This window comes from Mastigoproctus giganteus, chromosome 7 (assembly GCF_048544385.1).
Source record: "Mastigoproctus giganteus isolate SK-2022 chromosome 7, ASM4854438v1, whole genome shotgun sequence".
Classification (NCBI taxonomy): Eukaryota; Metazoa; Arthropoda; class Arachnida; order Uropygi; family Thelyphonidae; genus Mastigoproctus; species Mastigoproctus giganteus.
The window spans coordinates 184,106,818-184,132,247 of record NC_143581.1 but is presented as its reverse complement, the minus strand read 5'-3'; the positions used below and the strand labels follow the sequence as shown (position 1 = coordinate 184,132,247).

General features: G+C 36.2%; 1 protein-coding gene across 1 annotated transcript in view; it reads left to right on the top strand.

Moving 5' to 3' along the window:
* LOC150083386 (ubiquilin-1-like) overlaps positions 1-25,430 on the top strand; it is a 237,395-nt gene that overhangs the window by 160,629 nt on the left and 51,336 nt on the right. Inside the window, exons 9-10 of the mRNA XM_090377236.1 lie at positions 12,071-12,352; positions 21,951-22,090. Of these exons, the coding sequence (XP_090233362.1) occupies positions 12,071-12,352; positions 21,951-22,090 (422 nt within the window). The remainder of the gene's footprint in view (positions 1-12,070; positions 12,353-21,950; positions 22,091-25,430) is intronic.

Here is a 25,430-nt window from a genome sequence, read left to right as displayed (position 1 = left end):
TATATATATTTAATTAGTCGTAAATAATAACAGATGATTAATAACATAAAATAAAAGGCTATCTATTTGACTCATTTCTCATGTAGGTATCTGTCCAACTGACTTCTGAATTTCCCCAGGCTGTCAGCCTCAACCATCCAGGGAGGTAACTTATTCCAGTAATTAATAACTTGCTGCCTAAAAGAAAACTTCCTACAATCCAGTCTAAAACTCTTCCTGCTACAATTTGAATTTTGGTCCCTAGTTTTTGAATCATTTTTAACACTGAAAATTTTACCTTCCTTCATTCTGCTTTCACTTCTCAGAGCCTTATACACCCTCATTAGGTCTCCTCTAAAGTGCCTATTTTTCAAGCTCTGTAGCCCACACATTCAAAGTATTTCCTCATATGAACACTCTTTTGCAAGTCTCACCAGGCATGTTTCCTGTCTTTGAACCCTTTCAAGGAGTGCAATGTCTGTTTTTTTTTTTTTTTTAGGTGCAGTCTCCATACTCGAACACAGTATTCCAAGTTGGTCTTACAGTTACTCTGTACAATAGGATCATGACCTCACCCTCTCTACAAGCAAATGTGTGATAAATCATTAATAGGACACCATGGACCTTCCTCACCACCTACCTGTCTTCACTGCATGGAAAACTTCATCTCCAACCGTATTATAACTCTCAATCCCAATATGTAATTCCTTTCTTCCTGTATTGTTTTTAGTTCAAACCCCACAATGCTGATGGGATTCTTTCTCTTGCTTGAATTATGCACCTGAGGGGGCATAAATTCAAATTAAGGAAAGACAGTTGTAGAATAGATTTGTGGAAATTTGCCTTTAGCTAGTGGGTGGTTGATTGCTGGAACAAGCTTGGAAGCTTGACAGTTGTGGAAGTTGACAGCTTAAATAAATTCAAGGCAGAACTAGACAAACTTTTCGGGTTGAATGGGTGGGTGAAATGGGAAAGTTTTTTTTTTTTTTTTTTGGCTGATGCTGTATAAGCTTGCATCATATGCCTTTGTTAATGCTAAGTGTATAAATTATTTTGGGGTTGCTATTTTCCCAAATGCAAGATCTCGCATTTTGCTATATTAAAACAGCCACTTTTTTTGACCATCCCTGATCAGCTATTGAAGTCATCCTAAAGAAGTTCTGCTTGCTGCTGATCATTAGCTGTTCTACTAATCTCGACATCACATTCTGTATCCTTTGTCAATGTCATTTACAAAAATCAACAGTTGTCCTAGTACTGATCATTGGAGAACCCCACTTTATTAAAAGTACTGATCTGCTTAGTCCAATCTGAAGAGTAATATAATATTACAACCTTCTGTCTCTTGCCCTGCAGTTGTCCAACCATGTGATCCCAACGTGTTCCAGCTTGTACAGTAACCACTCATGCAGTACTGAGTTAAATGCTTTGCTGAAATCCAATTAAACAATGTGGAAATTATTTCCTGCATTCAGCTCATGAGCAAAATAGCTAACCAAGTTAGTTAATCATGAGTTTCCCTTTACAAAACTGTGCTGTGTTTTATTCAGAATTCCATTTCTATCTAAATGATTCTGTATTGCATTCTTGATCATTGATTCCACAATTTTCCCTACCACTGAAGATATACTGACCGATTGGTAGTTACCTGCTTCACTCTTATAACTGCCATTATGTATTAAAAAATACAATGACACTTCTCCAGTCCAAGGAAATCTCTTCATAATCCAGTGATGCCCTCATTATTAACCTTAATGGTTCAGTGCAGAAATTACATTTTCCTGTATGGCACTGCCATTTTTAATTTAAAAAATATTTTAAACCTACTCGTTGATCTCTTTCCAACGATGTATAATATGCTATAGGTTGTTGAAAACATTTTATCTCCCCATTTCTCAGACAAATTTTTGTCAACAACGATCAATATAGCATCATGTTGGCCTGCATGATGTACAAACACATGCAAAATTTCTAGTCAGTAGGTTGAGTGGTTCCAGAGATACAATGCTGTGACAGACGGATGGACAGACAGACAACCGAGTGACATTATAAGGGTCCTTCGTTAGACTACGTACCCTAAAAATAATTTCGTAATAAAGTTTTTGTAGAAAACTATTTCTTCTACAAACTTTTCTTCCTCTTTGTGTCTCTTGTTGAATGATGTTTCCGAAACAGCCACGAATCAACATATTTTGATGGATTGAAGCGGGTCAGCGGTGGGTCTACAATTTTAAGAAACAGTTGTGAAGAAACTGTTTTTGTCATCAATGAAGCTCTGGTTGGGCTGGCGATCAGATTCGTGAAAATCCTCTTTCACATTCACTTGATGAAATTGGTATCGTACTCAGAGCATCCATCAAATGCTTCAATTCTTCCGAAACCATCTTTTCAATTAGGTATTCCCGAAATCCATGAATTGTATGTCTTTCATTTAACTGTAACCTAATTGACAATTTTCTAACTTCATTTTCACCAAATGCCAACAATTCATGTTTAGAAGGAAAATGAGGACAACCTTCGTTGTCCTCATTTTCCTTCTCTCGTCATCAATATTGTCACTAGTTCTTAAATTTGATTTTTTTTTTTTTTTTTTTTTTTGAAACTGTCCAAAATGTCAGTGTCGTTCGGATACTGTGACTCTGTAAACAGTGATAGGAAAAATGTGGATAATGCATTTCTGCGAAACAACAGATGATTATTTGTCGAGGTATAAGAAAATCACTCCCTCCTAATTCTCGAACGGGGCGCTTATAGTTGATTCCCAGCAGTGTCCAACCTACCTACCAAAATTAAAAATGCCGTTTTAGTTCACTTCCCGTCCAGAAAGTGAACTAAAACAGCATTTTAGCACTTTCCAGACAGGAAGTGAACTAAAACAGCATTTTAAATTTTGTTAATTATCAAAAAATTTTTCATATTACATGTTTTGTTCGGTAAACGTAATTGTGTATTGTACTTAATAAAATTTTCGAATATTTTCAATTTTACTTTTACATGCAACAAGATATGGAAAATGTAGTATACTAAAGAAATCTTAACTTTGAATTTTTTTTTAATATGGCCCCTGTACAGGAAAAGTTTGGACACCACTGCAGTAGAAGGTGGACCAGAGCCCATTGGGAACACCCCTTGATCTGCTCACTGTTGACCAGCGCGACTTCTCCGTATGTGGGACAGGTGGTCGGATAGGTTTTACAAGGTACCACTGAGTTGTAGGATGGTAATCCCTTTAGCTCTTAATTCGTGCAGCAGCACTAATTGCCTGAAGCCCAGAAATGCGAATAGTGCGTACCGAGTTAATTCTCTCCTAATCCGTTCGCTATATGAAAATTTTCTTAGCTCAACGGAAAGTATTTTAAATGTTACTTCCAAGGGAATTCAAAATAATTCGCTATAAAAAGACTTTGTTAAACAAGAGGTCCGACTAAGTAATTTAGAATTATAAAAATGGTTATACAGTTTTATATAGAAAATATCTTAACAATAGACAGTGAAAAATGCAAATTTAGTTAAATAATTTTAAGCTTATTTGAATAGTAGGTAAACATGCGAAAAAATTTACAGAATATTATAAATTTCGAAGTGCACTGCAACCAGATGTCACACATCACTGTTAATAAAGGTGCCGGTATGCCGTACCGTCCTCAAAAAAAGCACTATACATATATCTATCTGCCTTTACCATCCTAATCTTTTCTGTGGTACTATTCCAAATGAGTTTGTATCTGTTACACGCTTCGTGCATTCTAACCTTTCCGTGCCATCCTTTTATACTCTGTTAAACTGTCTAGTTTATTATTTATTCATTGCACAGTTCTGCTCATGCTATACATTTTTAATGGTATATATGTATTAGACTTCTGTGATTGCATTTGTGCTCTGTGAGCTATTTCCCCAGTTGATAGATAGTATGTACCACTTTAAGTTGTCATAATATCCTTTTCTATAAAACCCATTCCTTTGCTTTTGACAACTACTGTGTCTCTCCTCATCATCCAAATTAGAACTGTGATCACTTCCTGCTAATGGTTTTGTACTGTCATCTGGGTCATGGGTTATGATTAAGTCTTGAATAGTCTTGCTTCTAGTACTCTCCCTAAATGCTGATACAAATAATAGTCATCTAGTTGATTTAAAAATTTTGTTCTGCATTGTGGGTTCCGTCCCACTTGTTAGTCCGTTCTGTTTACTTGTAGAGGCTCTCATCATATTCTCCACAATCTTCTGGTTAGTAGATTCCTGCTGTCATTATACCTTTTTCATGGCACACAGATTCTATACTAGCATGCATAACTGCTGAAGCTGGGTGAGCTGTTGTTGCATGTAGGCATCTTTTGATAAGCATGACCCCAAAACCCTTTCTGTCTTCTCTGTTGTATATACCAGAGTGAACCCTTTAATTCCTTATGAAGTAACTGATGCTTTCATTCAAAATTTCTGATTGACATTGTAAATTGGGATATTATAGGCATTTTGATAGCAGCTGAACTAGTAGCATAATAGATAAAATAGTTCTACATTTCTTTTATATTACTTCATGATCAAATCCAGATGTAGGTTTTACCAATCCACAACTATTCTTTGATTCATTTGACAAAAAAGTTGAATAAAATGATGTAAATTATATATATATATATATATATATATACACGTATATATATATCATTAGGAAGGGAATTTACAATTAAATAAACTAACCACTGAATTTTAAACTGGATCTTATTTTTAAGATCCAGTAACCATCTTCTGTGGCATTCTGTGATCTGCTTGGATCACAAATATCATAGAGAAGTCTATCACAGAATCCATCCAGCATACCTCTAGGTAAAGTAAAATGATTGCTTTGCATTTACGTTGTAGAAGTATACTAAATATGTAATTATAGTACTAACTCTTAACATTTATAACACACTTTCTCTGAATACACACATTTTCAAAAAATGTATTACCAAATTAAATCATCATTCACTGTAAAGGCAGATATCACAAGGCAGACAACTTCCATCAAGGAAAATCTACACTGAAAATTTGTTGTCTACAAAAAGTTTTATAAAGTAATGCATCCTAGAAGATGTTGCTAATAACCAAACTATACTAAAATTCAGGAATTGTACATAAAGGTATTGTTAATTCTTTTATTTGTAACAAACTTTGTTTTCTTCAATTGATTAACAATAGTTACTCATTAATTATTTTATTTTTAATTATTTAATAATTAAATTATTTTTGAAAACTCAACTTTATTTGAAAGATATTTGAGAACATGTGTTAGTAAATGTTAGGAGTTGGTATTAAAGTTAAGTTTGGTTTTTTTTTTTTTTTTTAAATGCAAGAAGTACTTTAAATGTTATCCAGCAGCTTGCCTTGTTAGGTGTAACTGGTTAATATATATTTATGAATTGATTGTCATATAGCAAGTTTATCAGAGAAAAGATTTTTCTGCAGCCTTTCTTGTTTGATGTTCCTCTAGATGAAAGTGTTTTTGAAGGTACTCTAAATCTTCACTTCACTTCCAATTTTAGGGGTTGCACTTTTTATAAAGAATGGCTTTAAAATACTGGAATATGATCTTATCTTAGATGAACCATGTTTGAAAAAGTTTTAACCCTTTCGAGACTGAACACATTGCTTGATCCACATTTTTTAGAGCTCTGGGGAGCACATACATGGATCTTCATTTTTGAAGGTCACCTCAAGTACATCTCAGATAAAGCATCTATTTATCTACAGATTGTTTTAAAATATTTTCTGGTACATGCTACTATCTTGTCCTAGTTTCCAGTAATAGACACATTGTTATCCAGAACAATAAATTGAATTTAAAGTCTTTATTTTACAAAAATTCAACATTTCACAAAGAAATTCATTCCACAGAACCTGCTACAGAAGTCCATACACATTTCGAAAACTCACTTGGGAAAGAACTAAAGTGAAGCTGAATTGTCACAAAAACCAGTTGAAGGTTCTGGTCTTTCCACTTCCTGTGATCCCTGGAAAATTTATTACCAATTAAAAAAAAGAGAGTGAGTGAATCAGGAACCCTAATTTGATGTTATGCACTGTAAAGGTCAGAATGCACCTGCAGCATTAAGATGTCAACCAACCTTGAGAGAACGGGGTTGAAGCATACAGTTTAGCAGTCAATTCCAGGGAGTAGTAGTGGCATGTGATGCAAGAAAGCATGTGTATGAGCTTATATAGCATCAGCCAAAAAAAAAAAAAAAAAAAAAAAAAACAAATCACATCATTCCCTCCAAATGCCTGTTCAGTTCCTCCTTAAATTTGTTCAACCTATCAACTTCCACAATGACAGATGGAAGTTTGTTCCAGCAATTAACCACCCGCTGGCTAAAGGCAAATTTCCACACATCTATTCTACATCTGTCTTTTCTTAATTTGAATTTATGCCCCCTTAGGTTCATAATCTGAACAATTGGAAGGATCCCATCAGAATTCAGCGTGCTCAACCCATTCAAGGCCTTATACACCTCAATCAGATCACCGCACAGGTGCCTAATCTCCAGCCACTGCAATTTGCAGAACTTAAGCCTCTCTTGGTATGAGGATCCCTTCATTCCCCTCACCAATCTTGTTGCCCTTCTCTGTACACGCTCAAGTAAATCTACATCGTTCCTAAAATGAGGCCTCCAGACCTGTATGCAGTACTCAAGGCATGGCCTGACCATTGCCTTATACAGAGGGATAATCACTTCCTTTTCCCTGCTAGCAAAAATTCCTATATATCATCGACAAAACCCCATGATCTGCCCTGGCAGCCTGTCTGCATTGTTCAGAAAACTTCATATCTGCCTGCACAATTACTCCCAGGTCTTTTTCATTTTCTACCACCTTAAGTGTAGTACCATACAGTTGGTACGTTTCTCTGGGGTTACTTCTACCCATATGCAGCACTTTGCATTTGTCAAGGTTAAACTTCAGTTGCCACTTCTTAGCCCATCTGCCCAAATTATCTAGATCCTGTTACAGTAGCACACTGCCATTACTGTCATTAACAACCCTGCCAACCTTTGTATCATCTGCGATCTTCGACATTAAGCCTGATATACCTTCATCATTATCATTGATAAATATACAAAACAACAGTAGACCCAACACCAAACCCTGTGGGACTCCATTAATAACATTAGTTCACGAAGAGCAGCACCCATTGATTACCACCCTCTGTTTTCTCCCACTCAACCATCCTTTTATCCATTGTAGCAACTTACCCTTAATACCATTCTGCTCCAATTTGTACAGTAGTCTTCCATGTGCAACAGTGTCAAAAGCTTTCCTGAAATCCAAGTATATGATATCAAAATTATTTTTTGAATCCAGTTCCTTTGTAACCACATCATAATATCCTATCAAATTTGTCAGACAAGACTTTCCCTTAACAAACCCATGCTGTGTCTGAATTATTGCTGCAGTCTTGTCTAGATGATCCTGCAGTGCATCTTTAACCAGTGACTCCATTATTTTACCCAGAACAGAAGTTAAACAAACTGGTCTGTAATTACTCGTGTCACCCTTCGATTCCCCCTTTGTGAATTGGGGATACATTTGCACATCTCCAGTCCGTGGGAACCTCCCCTGAGTCCAAGGATGCTCTCATAATTATGGCTAAGGGTTTGCTTAGTTGCTTTGCCGCCTCCTTTAATATAACTGGATAGATCCCATCCACCCCAGGTTCTTTTCTTATGTTTAACTTCAACAATTTCTCCTCCGCTTTGCTCTCAGTTATTACAAAAGCATTAAGTATCCTGCTACAATTTGATAACCTTCTGCGTTTTCAAACCTTAATAATTCCTCATGTGTGAATGTAGATGCAAAATACTCATTCAGTTTGTTTGCTATCTGAGCAGGATCATAAACAGTTGAACCATCGATGTCAAATGGACCAATCAGATTAATCCCCTTCCTTTTAGAGTTTATATAAGTAAAGACATCCTTTCTGTTTTTCTTAGCATCTTTTGCCAAGGATTTCTCGTAATCTGCCTTCGCCTGCCTAACCTCCTTTGTGACCTGATTACAGACTAGCTTATATCTGCCATAGGCTTCTGAGTCGCTTGATAATTTATATGCATCCCATGCATTTTTCTTCCCTGTTACGAGTCTCATTAGTTCATTTGACCACCATTTAGGCCTAAACCTTAAACAATATTTCTTAATAGGTATGAAACTTTTAGTAGCATCCACGATTAATTCCTTGAATGCTTACCACTTAGAATTTACTGTTGGTAACATCGTCAGTTTATCCCACTGTACAGAATTTAAAAACTTTCTGAGACCACTGTACTCACCCTTACGGAAGCAAAAACCCTTTTCTTTACCCCTGATGGTAATTATATCTTTAAGTAAATCCCACATCAGTACACTGTGATCACTGCCACCTAGTGGTTCCTTTATCTGCAAATTCTTAATACACGAATGATCACTGCTGATAACCAGATCAAGAGTATTACTCTCTCTGGTTGCCTCTTGAACATGCTGCTGCAGAAAACAATCATCCAATAAATCCACCAAAGTCTGACTAGTGTGTGAGTGACCAACCCACAAGTTCCAGTCAATATCTGAGAAGTTAAAATCCCCCATTATAAGACATTCTGATTTACTGGCCCACTCTATTTCTCTGTATAATTGTTCATTGTACTCATTCGAGTCTTTAGGCCTATAACACACTCCTACTGTTATTTTTGCTTTCGCAGTGCTTATGTCACACCAAACTGACTCAGCAGTGCACTGTTCATCTATATCAACTGGGTGCACTTCTTTTGATTTTATGTTTTTCTTAATTAACAGCATAACACCACCTCCCTTTCTGTCCTTTCTGTACACATTGTACTCCCCAAATTCTAGTTCTGCATTCCTTATATCTGTGTGACACCATGTCTCTGCTATCCCAACAATATCCGCCTTTGATGTCTTGATCAACACTTCAAATTCATCAAATTTATTACTATACTTCTAACATTGGTATACATATTCCTATTCCTAGTTACCCTAACACATCCCATATACCCACCTATTTCAGAATGACTGCCATCCGTCCCTGAAACCCCCAACACCCCTTGCTCCAGGTCGCTACTTATTCTAATAGAAGTTGTGCACGAATCACCCTCACCTCTGCCTACGGCTACTGTTAAACTATTAGTCCTCGTATCCCCCCAAGCTATCAGTTTTCCGACCCACCTAACACTGCCTCGATAGCATCAGCAAATATTATTGCACCCTTTCTATTTAAGTGTATCCCTGTAGAAGCAGTCTCTCCTGTTAACAAGTACAGTCCAGGCTGAAAAAAATTCTACCCCTTGAGCCTTGCACAACCTTTTCAGGGCCGAATTGTTCGACAAGGCTCTCATCATATACTCCCTCCTATCGTGTCTGGAGTAAATTTGTATATTATTTAACAAATTGAGCAAGGCGATACACATGAAAATTATTACCACCTTGATAATGAATTTGTGCTTCCCAGGTAATTAAGTCAAATCAGATCCTATAATTGTGCCCTGCAAGCAGCTCTTGGATCTTAGAGTGAAAGTAGCTTGATGGGCTGCTTGGGTATTGAGAATACCACTTTAGAATTTCTTGAATATTCTAAGGGGATTGCATGTTTGACTATATTACCTTATATGTTAAAGGTTTTTATGTGCCAGGTTAGGAGTTGAGAAAGGGCCCATTCTGCAGCCTGCAAAGCATTCCGACAGCTCTTTAAAAAATGTAGCTCTGGATGTGGTATGCATACTTCCATAGATTGGAAAGGTAAATTGAATCATTATAGTATTGAAATACATGCTTTTGAGATAGCCAGAAACATTCCCCATTGTCTGATCGAGTGTCAAGGAGCAGGAGTGCAATAGTACACGCTCTTTGAGTAGACCGGGGTTCAAGCTCCCGACTGCTAAATATGGTCAATCTGCCAACATGCAGTGGACCAGCATGGCAGATTATGGAATACAAGGAGGAACTGGACAAACTTTAAGAGGAAATGGATGTGTGAAATTAGGAGGTTTTTTTTTTTTTTTTTTTTTTTTGCTGATGCTACATAAACTCATACACTTGCTTTCTTGCATCACATGCCTCCATTACTACTACTACTACTACTACAAAATTAATGATATTAAAAGTACCTATTATTAGCCACACAATTAATCAGTAGCCAACAGCTCTATACATAACAATTTCTCTCTCTCTCTCTCTCTCTCTCTCTCTCTCTCTCTCTCTCTCTCTCTCTCTCTCTCTCTCTCTCTCTCTTTCTCTCGTCTCGGTGGGCAGAAGCAGCAGTGCATAGCACATGCTTCTTGATTAGACTGGGGTTTGAGCCCTTGACCACCAAATACAGAGGATGCAGAAAGGTCAGGGAATGACCACCACATATCCCCAGAGCAATATGGCCTTAGTTGCTAATGCTCCTAAAAACCAAAATAACACACACACACACCTGACCATCAATCCAGCTAAATCATTACAAATTAGAAAGCTCAAAAAATGACATCTCTGTAGGTGTGATGTTGCTGAAAGGTGTATCACACATAGACCTTGGTTTCATGTAGATGGATCAAAAAGGATCTTTAGGAACGGGAACCCTGAGCATGCAGTAGTAAATCAAGAGATGTATGTGCCCCATTTCTCTGTATGAGTCTTATGTAAGCCATATTGAAGGCCATCCTGTTTGGCAGCTTCAACATAACCCTAAAGAGATAACATGAATATTTCAGTTTGGGCAGGACTGTTGGCAAATCTTGTGGCTAATAATATTTCTCTATGAAATACTAGTGTGGCATCAAATTATTCTCAACTAATGTAATTCATCTTTATAATGTGTTAGCTGTTGATCGTCATAGTTTGTGTCAAGATAGAAGCTATGGGAAAAACAGCCTAACAGAGAAGTATCTGTTCATTTAATTCTGAGCAAAGTTTCCTTTTCTTGGATAAGAATCAGCTCTAACTGTTGTTACCATTGTTTTTCATGTGGTAACCCAACTTATTTATCCCTTCCACCCCAGTGTAGTGTGAAAAGCACAGCAGATCCATATTATCTAATAAACTGAATGTAATAGTAATATCTTCAAGGATGTAGGCTTTAGCATCATATAATAGTTAATAGTACATCTAGGCATAAACGGGTAAAGGCAAGTAAATCACAGGAACGGAGATCTAAAAAAAGTGAAATTCTCCTTTGAACATCAGTAACATAGTTGACATGTAATTTTACAAAGGTTGTATCTGTTGTATCTTCCGTGCTGATGTTAATTAGAATTAGTATATGCATCTATAAACCTGTATAGAATGTTTTTTGTAAATATGTGCTAATGACCTACAACAGAGAGTATTCAGCCTTTTCCTGCACTCTCCCATACCATTGGAAATGCATCATATGCCACTTGGGGTGCATATCCAGAGCCTACCAGAATCAATATCCCCAAAAACATGCAACTGATCCGTGATTGGCACAACCAGCTGTTTTTTTGTTACATAAGTAAAGGAATCTTAAGCCAAGTGCTTGTAATAAACAAACAAAAATTAAAACAGTTTTATGTTTATAAAATAAATTTACTGTAGGTTAATGAATAAATGTTCATCTTTGCAGAATAAGCATCATGAGGATTTAACTAACTAAATCGCTTACTTACCTGCAATTAATGCTAAAAGGTAATAAATATAAACTGTAGGTGCCCTTCATATTGAAACCCATTTTATAATTCTGACAGAAATAGTATAATTTTTACTCCAATGTGTTCATTATTAAACTTTATTTCTTATTTTTCATATTAGTTGTATTATTTTGACTACGGATTTAAACATAAAAAATATGTTGGGCATTTCCTTATGTCAGCAGTTTTTAACTTTTTTTTTGTTTTTTAACAAGTGTGCTCCTCATTCAAAGTTAATTGACTTCCAGTTACAGTTTGTTAAAATAGGTAAGCTGTGGTAGTTTATTGTTTTGTTAGTGTGTCGGGAAGTATTTTTTTGCGCTAGATTTTGGTTCTAAATGTTTATATTTTAATTTGTTTATATTTTTAATTAAATGAGCATTGAGAGTTTTAAAAATTATAATATAATGCTTAAATTATAAAATTTTGTTTTTCAGATGAAGGAGACAATGCTGTCAGGAATGAACAGCAAGGCACAGAAAATACAAACCCTCTTCCTAATCCATGGGAACCTTCATCCACTACTACTACTACTACTGCTGCTACTACTACTGTTACCACTACAACTACTAACAGCTCTGGGTCTTCAGACAATTCCACTACTACTGCTACAACTATTTCTTCAACATCTGCAGCTGCCACCACAACTGCTGCTACTCCTACTCCTCCTCCTACCAGTACTACATCTTCGTTACTTGGGGGGACTGGCGTGAGAGGAGGTGCGTAAAAATACTTTTATTAGTAACAAGGTCTGGCTCTTTAGTTACCAGTAGAATAAACGATGAACTCGCTATATAAACTGCCCTCAATTGTAGGTACCTATGTGTATTTACAGAAATTTATTTAAAATCCAGCTAGTTACACAAAGTATCCATCATTTAAATTCTCTAATGACAGGCCTCTGAAGACCAATCTAATTATTTACATATATTTTATCTGAACATTTCAGAGGATATGAAGGAGAATTTAAGAAAATAATAATAAATTAAAGTTAGGAAATCCTTGCTAACTGGCTAGATATATTGGTTGCTCAGTTTCGGTGCAGATGTTTTGTTCATTACCCTTTTCTTTTCACAACACGCTGAAATTGAAGGGGGGAAAGAAGAAAGAATAGTACTTTCAGCATTTCTGGTAAGGTACTTGTGTATATATACAGTAAACCCTTGCTAATCCAGAGTAATTAGGGGAGAGGTCATCCAGATTAGTGAAGCAAAAGATAGCCCTAAAAGACAAAAAAACTTACAACACAAATAAATGAAAAATTTAATGATAGTGCTGATAAAAATAAATAAAAAAAAATCACTTGAGAGCCTTTATTTAAAAACTATAAAATGACAATACATTTATCAGGTGGTACTGGCATCGTACGCCAACATCACTTGATTGTTGCTCTGAATACCACTTAATACAACTTCTTCCAGTAACACTTCTTTTGGCTTTTTAATGTCTGTCTATTTGGTACACTGCTTTTATCGTTCTCCACATCAAATTTTGAAGGAAATGTCTTTATAGATTCTTTTTGTGTTTTAATATCTGACACTACCTGTTGGCCAATACCAAATTCTTCAGCAATTTTTCCCCCACCCAGGAACACCATTTTCAAGTTATCTTATCATTTTGAGCTTGTTAATGATAGTTAAAGTAAAGTGGTTTATTTTTATTTCACTTTTTTTTAATTCTTTAGAACCCATAATTATATAAACTATTTTAATTTATATACACATATATATACGTATAAAGAAGTATGCAAACAAAGTGATATAAGCAATAACATCCATCCGACTCAGAGTCAACAACGATACTGAACAACATGCAAGACATTGTAATGTATGGTCCATCTCTCTCTGCGCAGTCAAAGTAACTAATTTGCCTTCCTAAATCCCATGTGTCTTTCAAAGTACTCAACTGTGAACAGAATTTTTCATATTTTGATCTGGATTAGCGAGGGTTTACTGTATATATACAGGGTGATTTGGGAGGAATAGTAAATATTTTGTGAGGTTGTATCGATTATTTTGAGTAAAAAAGTTCATATAAACATATGTCCAATTCTCAATGGATACAGAGATAGTGTTTCAAACTGGCATGCATAAAGCCATTATGAGAGGTATTACAGAATGATAAATAGATTTATTGTTTGTATTTATTGACTTTTTGAATGATACAAAACACAAATTTTTTTCAGTTCACAATAAATGTTTGAAAATCCCACCGCCAACTTCAATACATTTTGCAACTCTTGTGGTAATATGATATGTTGTTCTTCTGAGGTCGTCTTGGCTTTACTTTATGAGGGCAGCAGTATCCAAAATGCGATCAAATAATTTGTCTCTTGTATTCACCTTTTCTTTGTATACTGCACTTTTCATCCACCCTACAAACAAAAATCTAATGGAGTGAGGTCTGGAGATCTTGGTGGCCAATGAATGGAACCACCACAGCCGATCCATCTTTCAGGGAAAGTTCAATTTAGATATAGTGTCACCAGATGAGTATAATGTGCAGGAGCTCCATCAGGCCGAAAGTAAATACCAATCCTCATAGCCAAGGGAACATCCTCCAATAGTAGTGGAAATTCGTTTTGCAGAAATTCTAGATAAATGGGCCCTGTAAGATGATTTTTTAACACAACAGGCCCAGTCCAACTGATTGTCATTGATACTGCACTGCGCATTTACAGAGAAGTGATGTTGAAATTTGTTTCTGCAGTGGCATGTGGATTTTCATCTGACCATCTGTGAGAGTTACAGGTGTTGTTAATACTGTCATGAGTGAAAGTAGCTTCATCACTGAACAGTATTAATGGAATTAATCAGCGATTAGCATTTATCTACTGACAAAATTCCAATAACTGGGTGTCATCTCCCGGTTGAAAAGGGGTTGCACCCATTGTATGTGAAATGGATACAAGCCATGCTCACATAATGTTCACCATACTCTTGTCTGTGGTACATCAATACATTCTTCATGTGCTAATAGTAGGACTACGTTCTACTGACTGAAGAATGTGTTCTATTTCATCCACATTTTGTTAATTTGCACATTTGGAAGAAATATGAGCACTAGGAATTGTACCAGTCTCACACAGTTTGATGTAAACAATAGTAAATGCTTTTATTGTTAATACTGTCATGAGTGAAAGTAGCTTCATCACTGAACAGTATTAATGGAATTAATCAGCGATTAGCATTTATCTACTGACAAAATTCCAATAACTGGGTGTCATCTCCTGGTTGAAAAGGGGTTGCACCCACTGTATGTGAAATGGATACAAGCCGTGCTCACATAATGTTCACCATACTCTTGTCTGTGGAACACCAATACATTCTTCATGTGCTAATAGTAGGACTACGTTCTACTGACTGAAGGATGTGTTCTATTTCATCCACATTTTGTTCATTTGCATGTTTGGAAGAAATATGAGCACTGGGAACTGTACCAGTCTCACGCAGTTTGATATAAACAATAGTAAATGCTTTTGAATTCGGTATTCTGTGGTTAGGAAACTGTCGATGGTATTCTCTACAAGCAGCAGTAGCACTTCCACCACAAAAACCATAGGCAAACACCATATCAGCATATTCAGCATGTGTGAAAGTGTGCGGCATTCTTAACAACACTTTTAACACCAAACTGCTTCTTGGTCACATCTGATTCAGGGAGCATGCCAGTTTTAAACAGCTGTATCTCTGTATTCATTGAGAATTGGACACATGTTTATTGGACACATTCCTTGTGAATCACCCTGTATATATATAAAATTGATATACAGTTGACCATAGACCATAAAGTTATAGCATAGAATCACTTTAAGTGAGTGTAGGTGTTTGAATTACGGTTAGAATATCAACCATCAGGTTTTTTTTGTAGTTGATATTTTAGTACAGTATGGTCCAAAATAAACAGTACTACTAAAATTATTCCATCTTCAACCTCTCACCTTGAAATTAAATATTCCAGGCAAATATGTGAATTAGAATGAACATAGTGTGCAATATTATTATTATACATATATATTTAATGAAACCCTCCAAACATGAAAGGTATTAGAAGGTATTCAAGTATAATGACATTATACTTTAATTTCTGTAGATTGTAATTTTCAGGAAATATGTGTGAAGGAAGGTTGTTCCAGAAAACATAAGTTTAATGGATAAATGAGAAAGAAAAAAAGTTGATTTTGTGTGTTTGAAGTTGAATGGTAAATGGATGCTGACTGGTTGTGGCATGCATTTGAACTGATTTGGAAGCAGTGGATTACAGAAACCAATTCAGAAGAACAACAGTGCTCATGGAATTATCTATAGAAAAAGCAAACAGCAGAATCAATGTCTGTGAGATAGAGAGTGGAGCTACTTTGTAAGTGATAAGTTATTAATTAACCTGACTGCTCTCATTAGAGTCTAGAAGCCTTAGAGAGGTTTTGTGGGCACTGTCCCAGATGTGAGAACAATATTCCATGGTAGGATTAATTTCAGATTTGTACAGAGTGAAGTAGTTTCTTAGAAGAAAGGTAATGCCAAGAGTGAAAGAGAAACCCTTTTTTTTAGATGCAGAGGGTGCAATCTTTATGATGTGCTTATGCAAAGAGAGATTAGAAGTCGGGGTAATCCCTAATAGAGATATGTGATCTTTTCTAGACGTCTGCGTGTCATTGAAGATGAGCATAGAAGCAGTAGCCCTCTTTTTTTTGAGGTGTAAGCAAGGGCTGAGTTTTAAACAGATTGAAATTAACTAAGTTATCTTTGCCATATTGGAGAATTACCTTGAGATTAACATTTAAGGAATTGGTGATGGATATTTTCAGGAAGTTGAAGCTGTTTGTGCAGGGCAAGGTTTCTCAAACTGGAAAATAAATTAAATGTGCTGTCATCTGAAAAAACTATGGATAGCATTTTCAGTCAGTGGAAGAAGGTCATTAATGTACAAGAGGAAAAGATTGGCAGACACAACTGAACCATGGAGAACATTAGCATTAGTGGAGAACTTAGAAGATAGAGAAATCTACCATCACCCGCAGCACTTAATTGCAAAACAATTGCAAAAAACTGCTTGCAGTCCATCAGATGGAAGCTCTTTTAGGAGACCTTTATGCCAAATGTAATCAAAAGGCTTAGAAATGTCAAGAGCAACTGCTTGAATTTCACCAAACTTTTTCTTGAATTTGTCCATCGATGAGTAACATAAGCCAGTATATCACCACTGACAGAATCCATATTGGTAATCATTGATCAGGTGGAAGGTTTCATGATAGTTTAGCAGTTGGAAGTTAATGGATTTCTCCATTATTTTTGTAAGGGTAGAAGTAAGTGCAATGGTAATTAGATGGGAGAGAACTGCCTGGAAATTTCAAGAGAAGGAAAAAAAAAAAAAAAAAAGAAGTGGAATAAGAAAGTGTAAAAAGGTGACATAGAACAGGAGTAAGCTAAGAGTGCAGATTTTGAGAATAAGTGTAGAAATACCATTAAGTCCCGGAGCTTTCTTGCCATCAAGAATGTTTGCATTTCTTCTGACATCCTTTTTACAGAAGACCACAGGAGGCATTGATTGTATACCTTATATTGATAATCTAGGTAAACCACCTCCTACCATTCCCATGTGTTGGGAATGGTAGGAGATGGTTTACCAAGATCAACAACATAAGAATTAGAAAAAAAGTAGGATGTTAGTAAGTCAACTTTATCTTTAGTACAGAAGGCAATAGAATCGTCAGGTTTTAACAGAGATGGGAGTATAGATGGGGAGAATTTCAGCCGATAGCTTTGGAAAGAGACCAGAATGCTTGACTAATGTTTGAACAAGGGGAAAATTTTCTACTCTTAGCTTGTTCAAACTCCAGTTTGGACTGATTAATAACCACTTTACAATTATTGCTAGTTTTACTTTGGGCAGAAAATGAACTTGGAGATTTGGATGCAAGCCAGTTGCATAGGCAACATTCTTATATTAAACAGCCTTAGCTATCACATTTATTGGAAAACCAAGGTTTAGATAAAGGGTGAGATTTTTAGGCGGAGTGTGGAATAAAGGATTACGCCTCTGTTTGCACCTCTAGATTACACCTCTACACGAATTTCATTGACACGTTGTGAGCCAATAAATCTTGAGATTATCCATTTCACATATTTGTAATGCTGAACAACACAAGGCTGAGAGTGGCCACAAGAGAAAGGCTCCATTGGAGAAGAGTCCATCACCAAGTTGTGATCTGAGGTGCCTAGAGGACCACTCACTTTGAGGCGCCTCCGTAGCCAGGTGGGAAGGAGCAGCAGTGCATAGCACACGCTTCTTGATTAGACCGGGGTTCGAGCCCGTCGCCACCAAATATGGAGGATGCGGAAAGGTCAGGGAATGACCACCGCATATCCCGGAGCAATATGGCCTTAGTTGCTAATGCTCCTAAAAACCAAACAACAAACAACAAACAAACCACTCACTTTGATCACATACATTATACACGGTGAACGTGATGTTAAGCAAGAGAGGAAAAGATATTATTATGTGAGTATTATTTTATGTTATGCAGTCTGGGTCATGATGGTGAGCCAAGTGTAAGGGTTGAGAAAATTTCATGTGTTGTTTCCATAAAAGGGCTCCTGGTAACAGTGTAATCTTATCTGTTCTGCAGATATTTAAGAGAACAGGAAGCATCCTGTGAGAAGTCTCACAGAGAAATGGAAAATCCAAAAGGTGGTGCAGTGAAAGAGAATGTGAGGTGCATTCTTCAACAGGGGCTTCAGCTTCCATCAATTTGAATGACTGCAAATCTCATCTGATGTCTGGAACTGTCTTGATTGGGGAGATTATATCAAATATGTTATTATTCATTTAGTGATAGATATTGAACATTCACTTACTGATAGCCTAACATGTATTACTGGCAAAATATGTATCCGTGATTAAATAAAGGTTATTTCATAATTATTCTCATTACAATTTATTTTGAACCATGCTGTATTATAATATGGATGTCAGATGAACTAATTAGACATGTGGCAGAGAAGAAAAATGCATGGGATACATATAAATTAACAGTTAACACAGAAGCCTCTGATAGATATAAGCTGTCTGTAACCAAGTCACAAAGGAGATTAGGCTGGCAAAGGCAGATTGCGAGAAATCTTTGGCAAAGGTTGCAAAGAAAAACAGCAAAGAGTTCTTTACTTATGTAAACTCTAGAAGGAAGGGGATGAATCAGATTGGTCCACTTGATATCGATGGTTCAGCTGTTGACGATCCTGCTCACGTAGCTAACAAACTAAATGAACATTTTCCATCTACATTCACATGTGAGGATTTATTCAAGGAGGGGAATGCCAGAGGTGTATTAAACTCAGGCAGTAAGCTAGATAATTTTTAATAACTGAGAGTAAAGCGGAGGAGAAATTGTTGAAGATAAACATACGAAAGGCACCTAGGGTGGATGGAATCTAACCAGTTATATTAAAGGAGGCAGAAAAGGTAGTAAGCAAACCATGAGCCATAATTATGAGAGCTTCCTTGGACTCAGGGGAGGTATCCATGGACTGGAGATGTGCAAATGTGACCCCAATCCACAAAGGAGGATAAAAGGGTGACACAAGTAATTATAGACCTGTTAGTTTAACTTATGTTCCAGGGAAATTAATGGAGGCACTGGTTAAAGAAGCATTGCAGGATCATCTAGACAAGACTTCAGTTATAGCTCGGACACAGCATGGGTTTGTTAAGGGGAAGTCTTGTCTAACCAATTTGATTGGATACTGTGATGTAGTCAAGAAGGAACTGGATGCAAAGAATGATTTTGATATCATATATTTGGATCTTAGAAAGACTTTCGATACTGTTGCACATGGAAGAGTGCTGCACAAATTGGAGCGGTGTGGCATTGGAGACAAATTGCTGCTATGGATAAAGGGATGGTTGAGTGGGAGAAGACAGAGAGTGGTAATCAATGGACACTGCTCTTCGTGGACTAATGTTGTTAGTGGAGTCCCCCGTGGTTCGGTGTTGGGTCCATTGTTGTTTTCTGTATTCATTAATGATATTGATGATGATTAATGATATTGATGGTATATCAAGCTTAATGTCCTAGTTTGTAGAGTAGACGATAGAAAGTTTGGCAGGGTTTTTAATGACACTACTGACGCTATGCTGCTGCAACAGGATCTAGAAAAGTTGAGCAAATGGGCTGAGAGGTGGCAACTGAAATTTAACATTGACAAATGTAAAGTACCGCATATGGGTAGCAGTAACCCCAGGTAAAGTATCAACTGGGTGGTACCACACTGACAGTGGTAAGGACCTGGAGGTAATTGTACAGGCAGATATACAGGAATTTTTCTAGCAGGGATAAGGAGGTGATTATCCCCTTGTATAAGGCAATGGTTAAGCCACACCTTGAGTACGTTATACAGGTCTGGAGGCCTCATTTTAAGAAGGATGTAGAGCTGTTGGAACGAATACAGAGAAGGGCAACAAGATTAGTGAATGGAACAAAGGGTTACTCTTATGAAGAAAGGCTTAAGTTTTGCAAATTAGTGTCTGGAGACTAGGCACCTGCGAGGTAATCTGATTGAGGTGTATAAAGCCTTGAATGGTTTGAGCATGCTCAATGCTAATGGGATTCTTCTTCTTGCTCAGAATAATCATCTGAGAGGGCATAAATTCAAGTTGAGGAAGAACAGTTGTAGGATGGATGTGCGGAAGTTTCCCTTTAGGCCAGCAGGTGGTTGATTGGTGGAACAAACTTCCATCTGTCGTCGTAGAAGTCGATAGCTTAAATAGATTCAAGACAGAACCAGACAAACATTTGGAGCGAGTGGATTGGTGAAATGAGAAGGTGTTTTTTTTTTTTTTTTTTGCCCGATGCTATATAAACTTGCTTTCTTACATCACGTGCCTTTGCTAATATTTTGCAATAATTATATAACATATTCAAAGTTCTTTAATTTCTTTACCACTACGCTGTTCGTGCTTGTCTGAGCTGGTCTTGGCACATTATAGCCTTAGTTGCTAATGCGCCAATAAAATCAAAACCAACCAACCAACCAACTTGTCTGAGCAGTGCTTGTGTAGATATATATGCTTCATATAGTTTGTCAGCTTACAAATTGGTAGCAGCAGCTTGTGTTTGTGACCAACACTAGCTGTTTCTATTTATTGCATCATGAATTCCCAATGTACTAAGTTAAATATTTTTCTGTACATGATAAGTTAAATGTTTTTGTTGTCCAATACTGAGTTAATATATTTGCTGCAGGTATATGATGCAGTGATCCAGAAATAGAAAAAATATTGAATGCATTATACAATATTGGCAAGTCTTTGGATATTTCTAGTATTTTGTGTTGCTTTTTTATGTTCTTATTAAGGATGTAAAAAGTTTATTGATGAGTTTCTTGATGCAGTGAAATTTTCCCATATCCCAGCCCATTCTTAAAATGGGAAATAAAAGGACCTTCCGTCTGATTAATGATTGCTGATATCGATTCCATCAAAAGCCAAAATATCATGTATTCTTTGGATGGTTCTGTGGAAAGGTTAAGGGAAACTTGAACATATGGTTGAATCTTTTAAAAGCATTCTGCCTTATGCATTAAGTAGCCAGTTTTCTCTTTGGCTGTGTATTGTATGTAATGATGGATAGCTTTCTGTTTTCAGACTTTTTGACCTGTGCTGGAATGCCTTGTAGTTCTGTTCTTTTGCACTCTTTTTCCCTTTACTTAATAAATGGTTCTCTTTCATTGAGTGGAAAATCTGTTTTTCTGATATAGGTTTCTATACTTACTGTTTCTGTTCAATAATCTGTACACCCAAATATCCATCCTCAACTTCTTAAAAGCTGATCTCGGGATTGTTCTTTGGTGTGGCATATAACTTACATATTAACTGTAGTTTTCCAAAGCCCAATCTTCTCACATCTTTGGGTGGAAGGATGCAGGATTGAAAAAGTTTGAAAATGTCCATATTGCTTATCCCATTATGCTGCAAGGAACTTACTGAAGTCTAGACTAACCAAGTTGACTTGCTGGGCTTATGCAGTGGTACAGGTTTTTGGGTACCCCATTTTTGTAATTCCACAGGAGTCAGTTGACCTTAATAAAAATAAACTGGACTTGGAATGCATGCAACTTACCAAAATACCCTGATGCCTTGTGGCCTCATTTTCCTTAAACTTAATCTGAATAACTAAACCTTTCTGTTTCACTGAAGAGTGGGTTTTTCACTATGTATAGGCAAGAAAGTTACTTAGAATAATCCTTATATAACCTTATACAGAGTGCAATGCTTATGAAAACTGTTCAGTTCAAATTATAGATATCATGAATTTTGCAGGTTTATTTTCAACTCCTGGGGTACAGAGCATGATGCAACAGTTGGTAGAGAATCCACAGTTAATGCAGGGTATGTTCACTGCTCCCTATATGCAGTCAATGCTTCAAGCATTATCAGCAAATCCAGAAATGGCATCTCAGGTAAGCAGCATTAGAGGATGTTACTGTGATGAAAAATTCATAACATCTTTTTTTTTTTTTTTATAGTTCTTGAAAAGCTTAGTGATTAAAATGCTGTAAGATGAGATAATATTTATTTTTTCTCAACTGGATCTTGTTTTCAAATAAAATGATATGTTTTTGCTGAGAACTTTAGCAATACTGTATTGTGTATCCACACTATTGCCATGAAGACTCTTAAAAGGATTTTTTGCAATAGCTACCTAAAAGAAATTACTTAAAACCACATAAAAGAAATAGAAAACTTGTCTATAGAATTTATTTATTAATACAGTACCAGACAAATTTTATCCAGAAAGCATAGGACTAAAGGCTTTCTGGATTTCAAGTCTGGATTTCTGGATTTCGCTTAGCAAGAGAAATTAAAATAAATTTTTGGAATAAATAACTAAAATCTTATATTTATAGTGTTAATAAAATATAGAAATCACAAAAATGCTAAGTTACAAATTTCCATCTGATTAATGATTGCTGATATCGATATCATTAATCAGAAATAGACTAATCTTTTCAGATGCATTCTGATATGTAATTTCACTTTATATTACAAAAGTCTGATCATAATTGAACAATCACTTTTGTCAGCAGAACATAATATTTTTTAAACACGTATTGTAAAGTTAATTGTTTTGTGTATTTAGGCTTATTGTTATTATTATTTATTTATTTACTTATTTATTTTTTTTGCAAAACTTGCTTTTTATATACCCATGATATGTTGCTTTGTGGTGTTACAGATCAAGCGCCAACTGATGGACATATTTGGATATAATTTAGACTTTCTTTCAGAAAAAACCCCACTTAATTCTCTGCATTTCTGCACTAATCTCATTACCATACATCAACAATTCACTGAAATACCGATTCTTTAATTGTTTACTGACTTTTGGATCACCCTGTATATTATTAGTAATGTTTAAAATTAATAGATTTCTTTAAAAATTTATTTAAAAACAAAAATATAAATTTTGCAATAAAACTTTTCTTACTAAAGTACAGTGTGTTAGATAAAGAAATCCAACGAATGAGATATACTGTGATGTGTGCAAATGCTGCATTTTGATTCGCCGTGAGCTAAACGCTAGAACTGGTTGTTCTATGAACCGTGAGTCTGAAGTGTGATTCAGTTACTGTACAGTCGATGTGGCCTTATCATAGTCTTCTGGAGAATGAGCATTCTGGTACTATTTTTTTTTTTTTAGAAATATACCTCTGATGCAATGTGCATCAATGTTGACTCGCTCTGGATTTACAACTGAGAATCTGTCTTGTGTACTCAATTTGACTGTTCTCCATCTCACTGACATAATATTGTTGGCAACAAAGGGTTTCTTTTTTTTCTCTCTTTTTTTTTAATTTTTTATTTCGCAAAAAAATAATAATAATAAAGCTGCGTTAAAATTGGAATTTTTTAAAAAGATTTTTGCAAATTTCCGATTGTTTTTGTTAACAGATTGGCTGTCAGATGCACTGTGTTAGTGTATGCTGCAAAATAAAGAATGGGATAATAGTATTGTTCTCTGTTATGTGCATTCATTTCATATTACTTGAGTAGTGAAGCAATTTAACAATGTCTTTCAGCAAGAATATGATGTAAATTTTCAAAAGACATATGCAATGTTTTCCATGTATTGAGGAATCTGAAAAAAGGTGACATGTTTGCCTTGTGTTACTGTGTATATAGAGGGTGATGAAAAATGGGACATTTGATTGCTACAGATTGCAGTAATCAAAAGTGATTCCAAGCTATATCAAATCAAAAGCAGCTTGCCCTCAGTGTCAACATTGGAAAGTTGACTCTACGGGATAAAAAATTGGACACCTTTGACAACTTGAAAGCATGGCATTCCTTCAAAAGTATGTCTAGCACTTAATGTTTATAATGTGACTGTTGTGGAAGGCCTAAAAACTGGCGTAACAAGGTATGCTCCTATCATGTTATTAATTTGTGTACTGATAAGGGAGCTACATGCCTTCTGTGAAAGTGCATAAATACTTGGTGGATAATGCAAATGCAGTCTTTCCTTTTAGCAATTCTCTAAAAAGAATTGCTAAAGGGAAAGATAGATTTAAATAGTTTCAACTGATTCATACCACTGAAGTAAAATGATTTGAAGCATTTGTGCATATTGGCTGCCTTTGATTAAATGTTTAGACGTAGAACAGTAGCAACCTTTGACAAGTCTGTTTAAAATGTGTTGTGAAAAGCCATATGAGCACTTTGCAGAGTTATCAAATTGAAAAATACAATAAATGATCACTAGTGAGTGCCACTGACTGATGTTCAAATCCAGTTCACAATCCAAAAAAAAAGGCAATTTCACCAAAAGTTGCAGACTTTTGCACTTTTGATTTTGTTTTTCTTAATTAACAGCATAACACCACCTCCCTTCTTATCCTGTCTATCCTTTCTGTACACATTGTACTCCCCAAATTCCAGTTCTGCATTCCTTATATCTTTGTGACACCGCGTCTCTGCTATCCCAACAATATCCGCCTTTGATGTCTTGACCAACACTTCAAATTCATCAAATTTATTTACTATAATTCTAGCATTGGTATACATGTACCTATCCTTATTATTAGTTACCCTAACACATCCCACATACCCACCTGTTTCACAATGACTGCCATCCGTCCCTGTAACCCCCATCACCCCTCGCTCCAGGTCGCTACTTATTCTAATAGAAGTTGTGCAAGAATCACCTTCACCTCTGCCTGCGGCTACTTTTAAACTTAGTCTGTGAATCCCCCCCATGCTAGCAGTTTTCCGACCCACCTAACACCGCCTCGATAGCATCAACAAATATTCTTGCACCCTTTCTATTTAAGTGTATCCCATCCCTGTAGAAGCGGTCTCTCCTGTTAACAAGCACAGACCACGCTGAAAAAAATTCTACCCTTTGAGCCTTGCACCTTCCCTCCAGGGCCGAATTGATTGACAAGGCTCTCATCATGTATTCCCCCCTATCGTGTCTGGCCAGAATTGCAGGCACTTTCAAATTTAACCCTGACTAACGACCTTTTTGCAACATTGACCTGTACTTGTTAAGTAAATCTGCAGCTCTCCTACTCTTAATGTCATTGGTGCCAACGTGTACAACAATATCACCTTTTGTGCCCTTAAAAGATGATATATGCTTTACAATGTCATCAACTTTTGCCCCTGGCAAACACCCTGATCCTGTTCCATCTATCCTTTTTACACAATATATTCCCCGTCCCCCTGACAATAGAGTCACTAACAATAACTAGTTCCTTTGGGACCACCGCATTCTGTCTTGGAGATTGCCGCTATGTT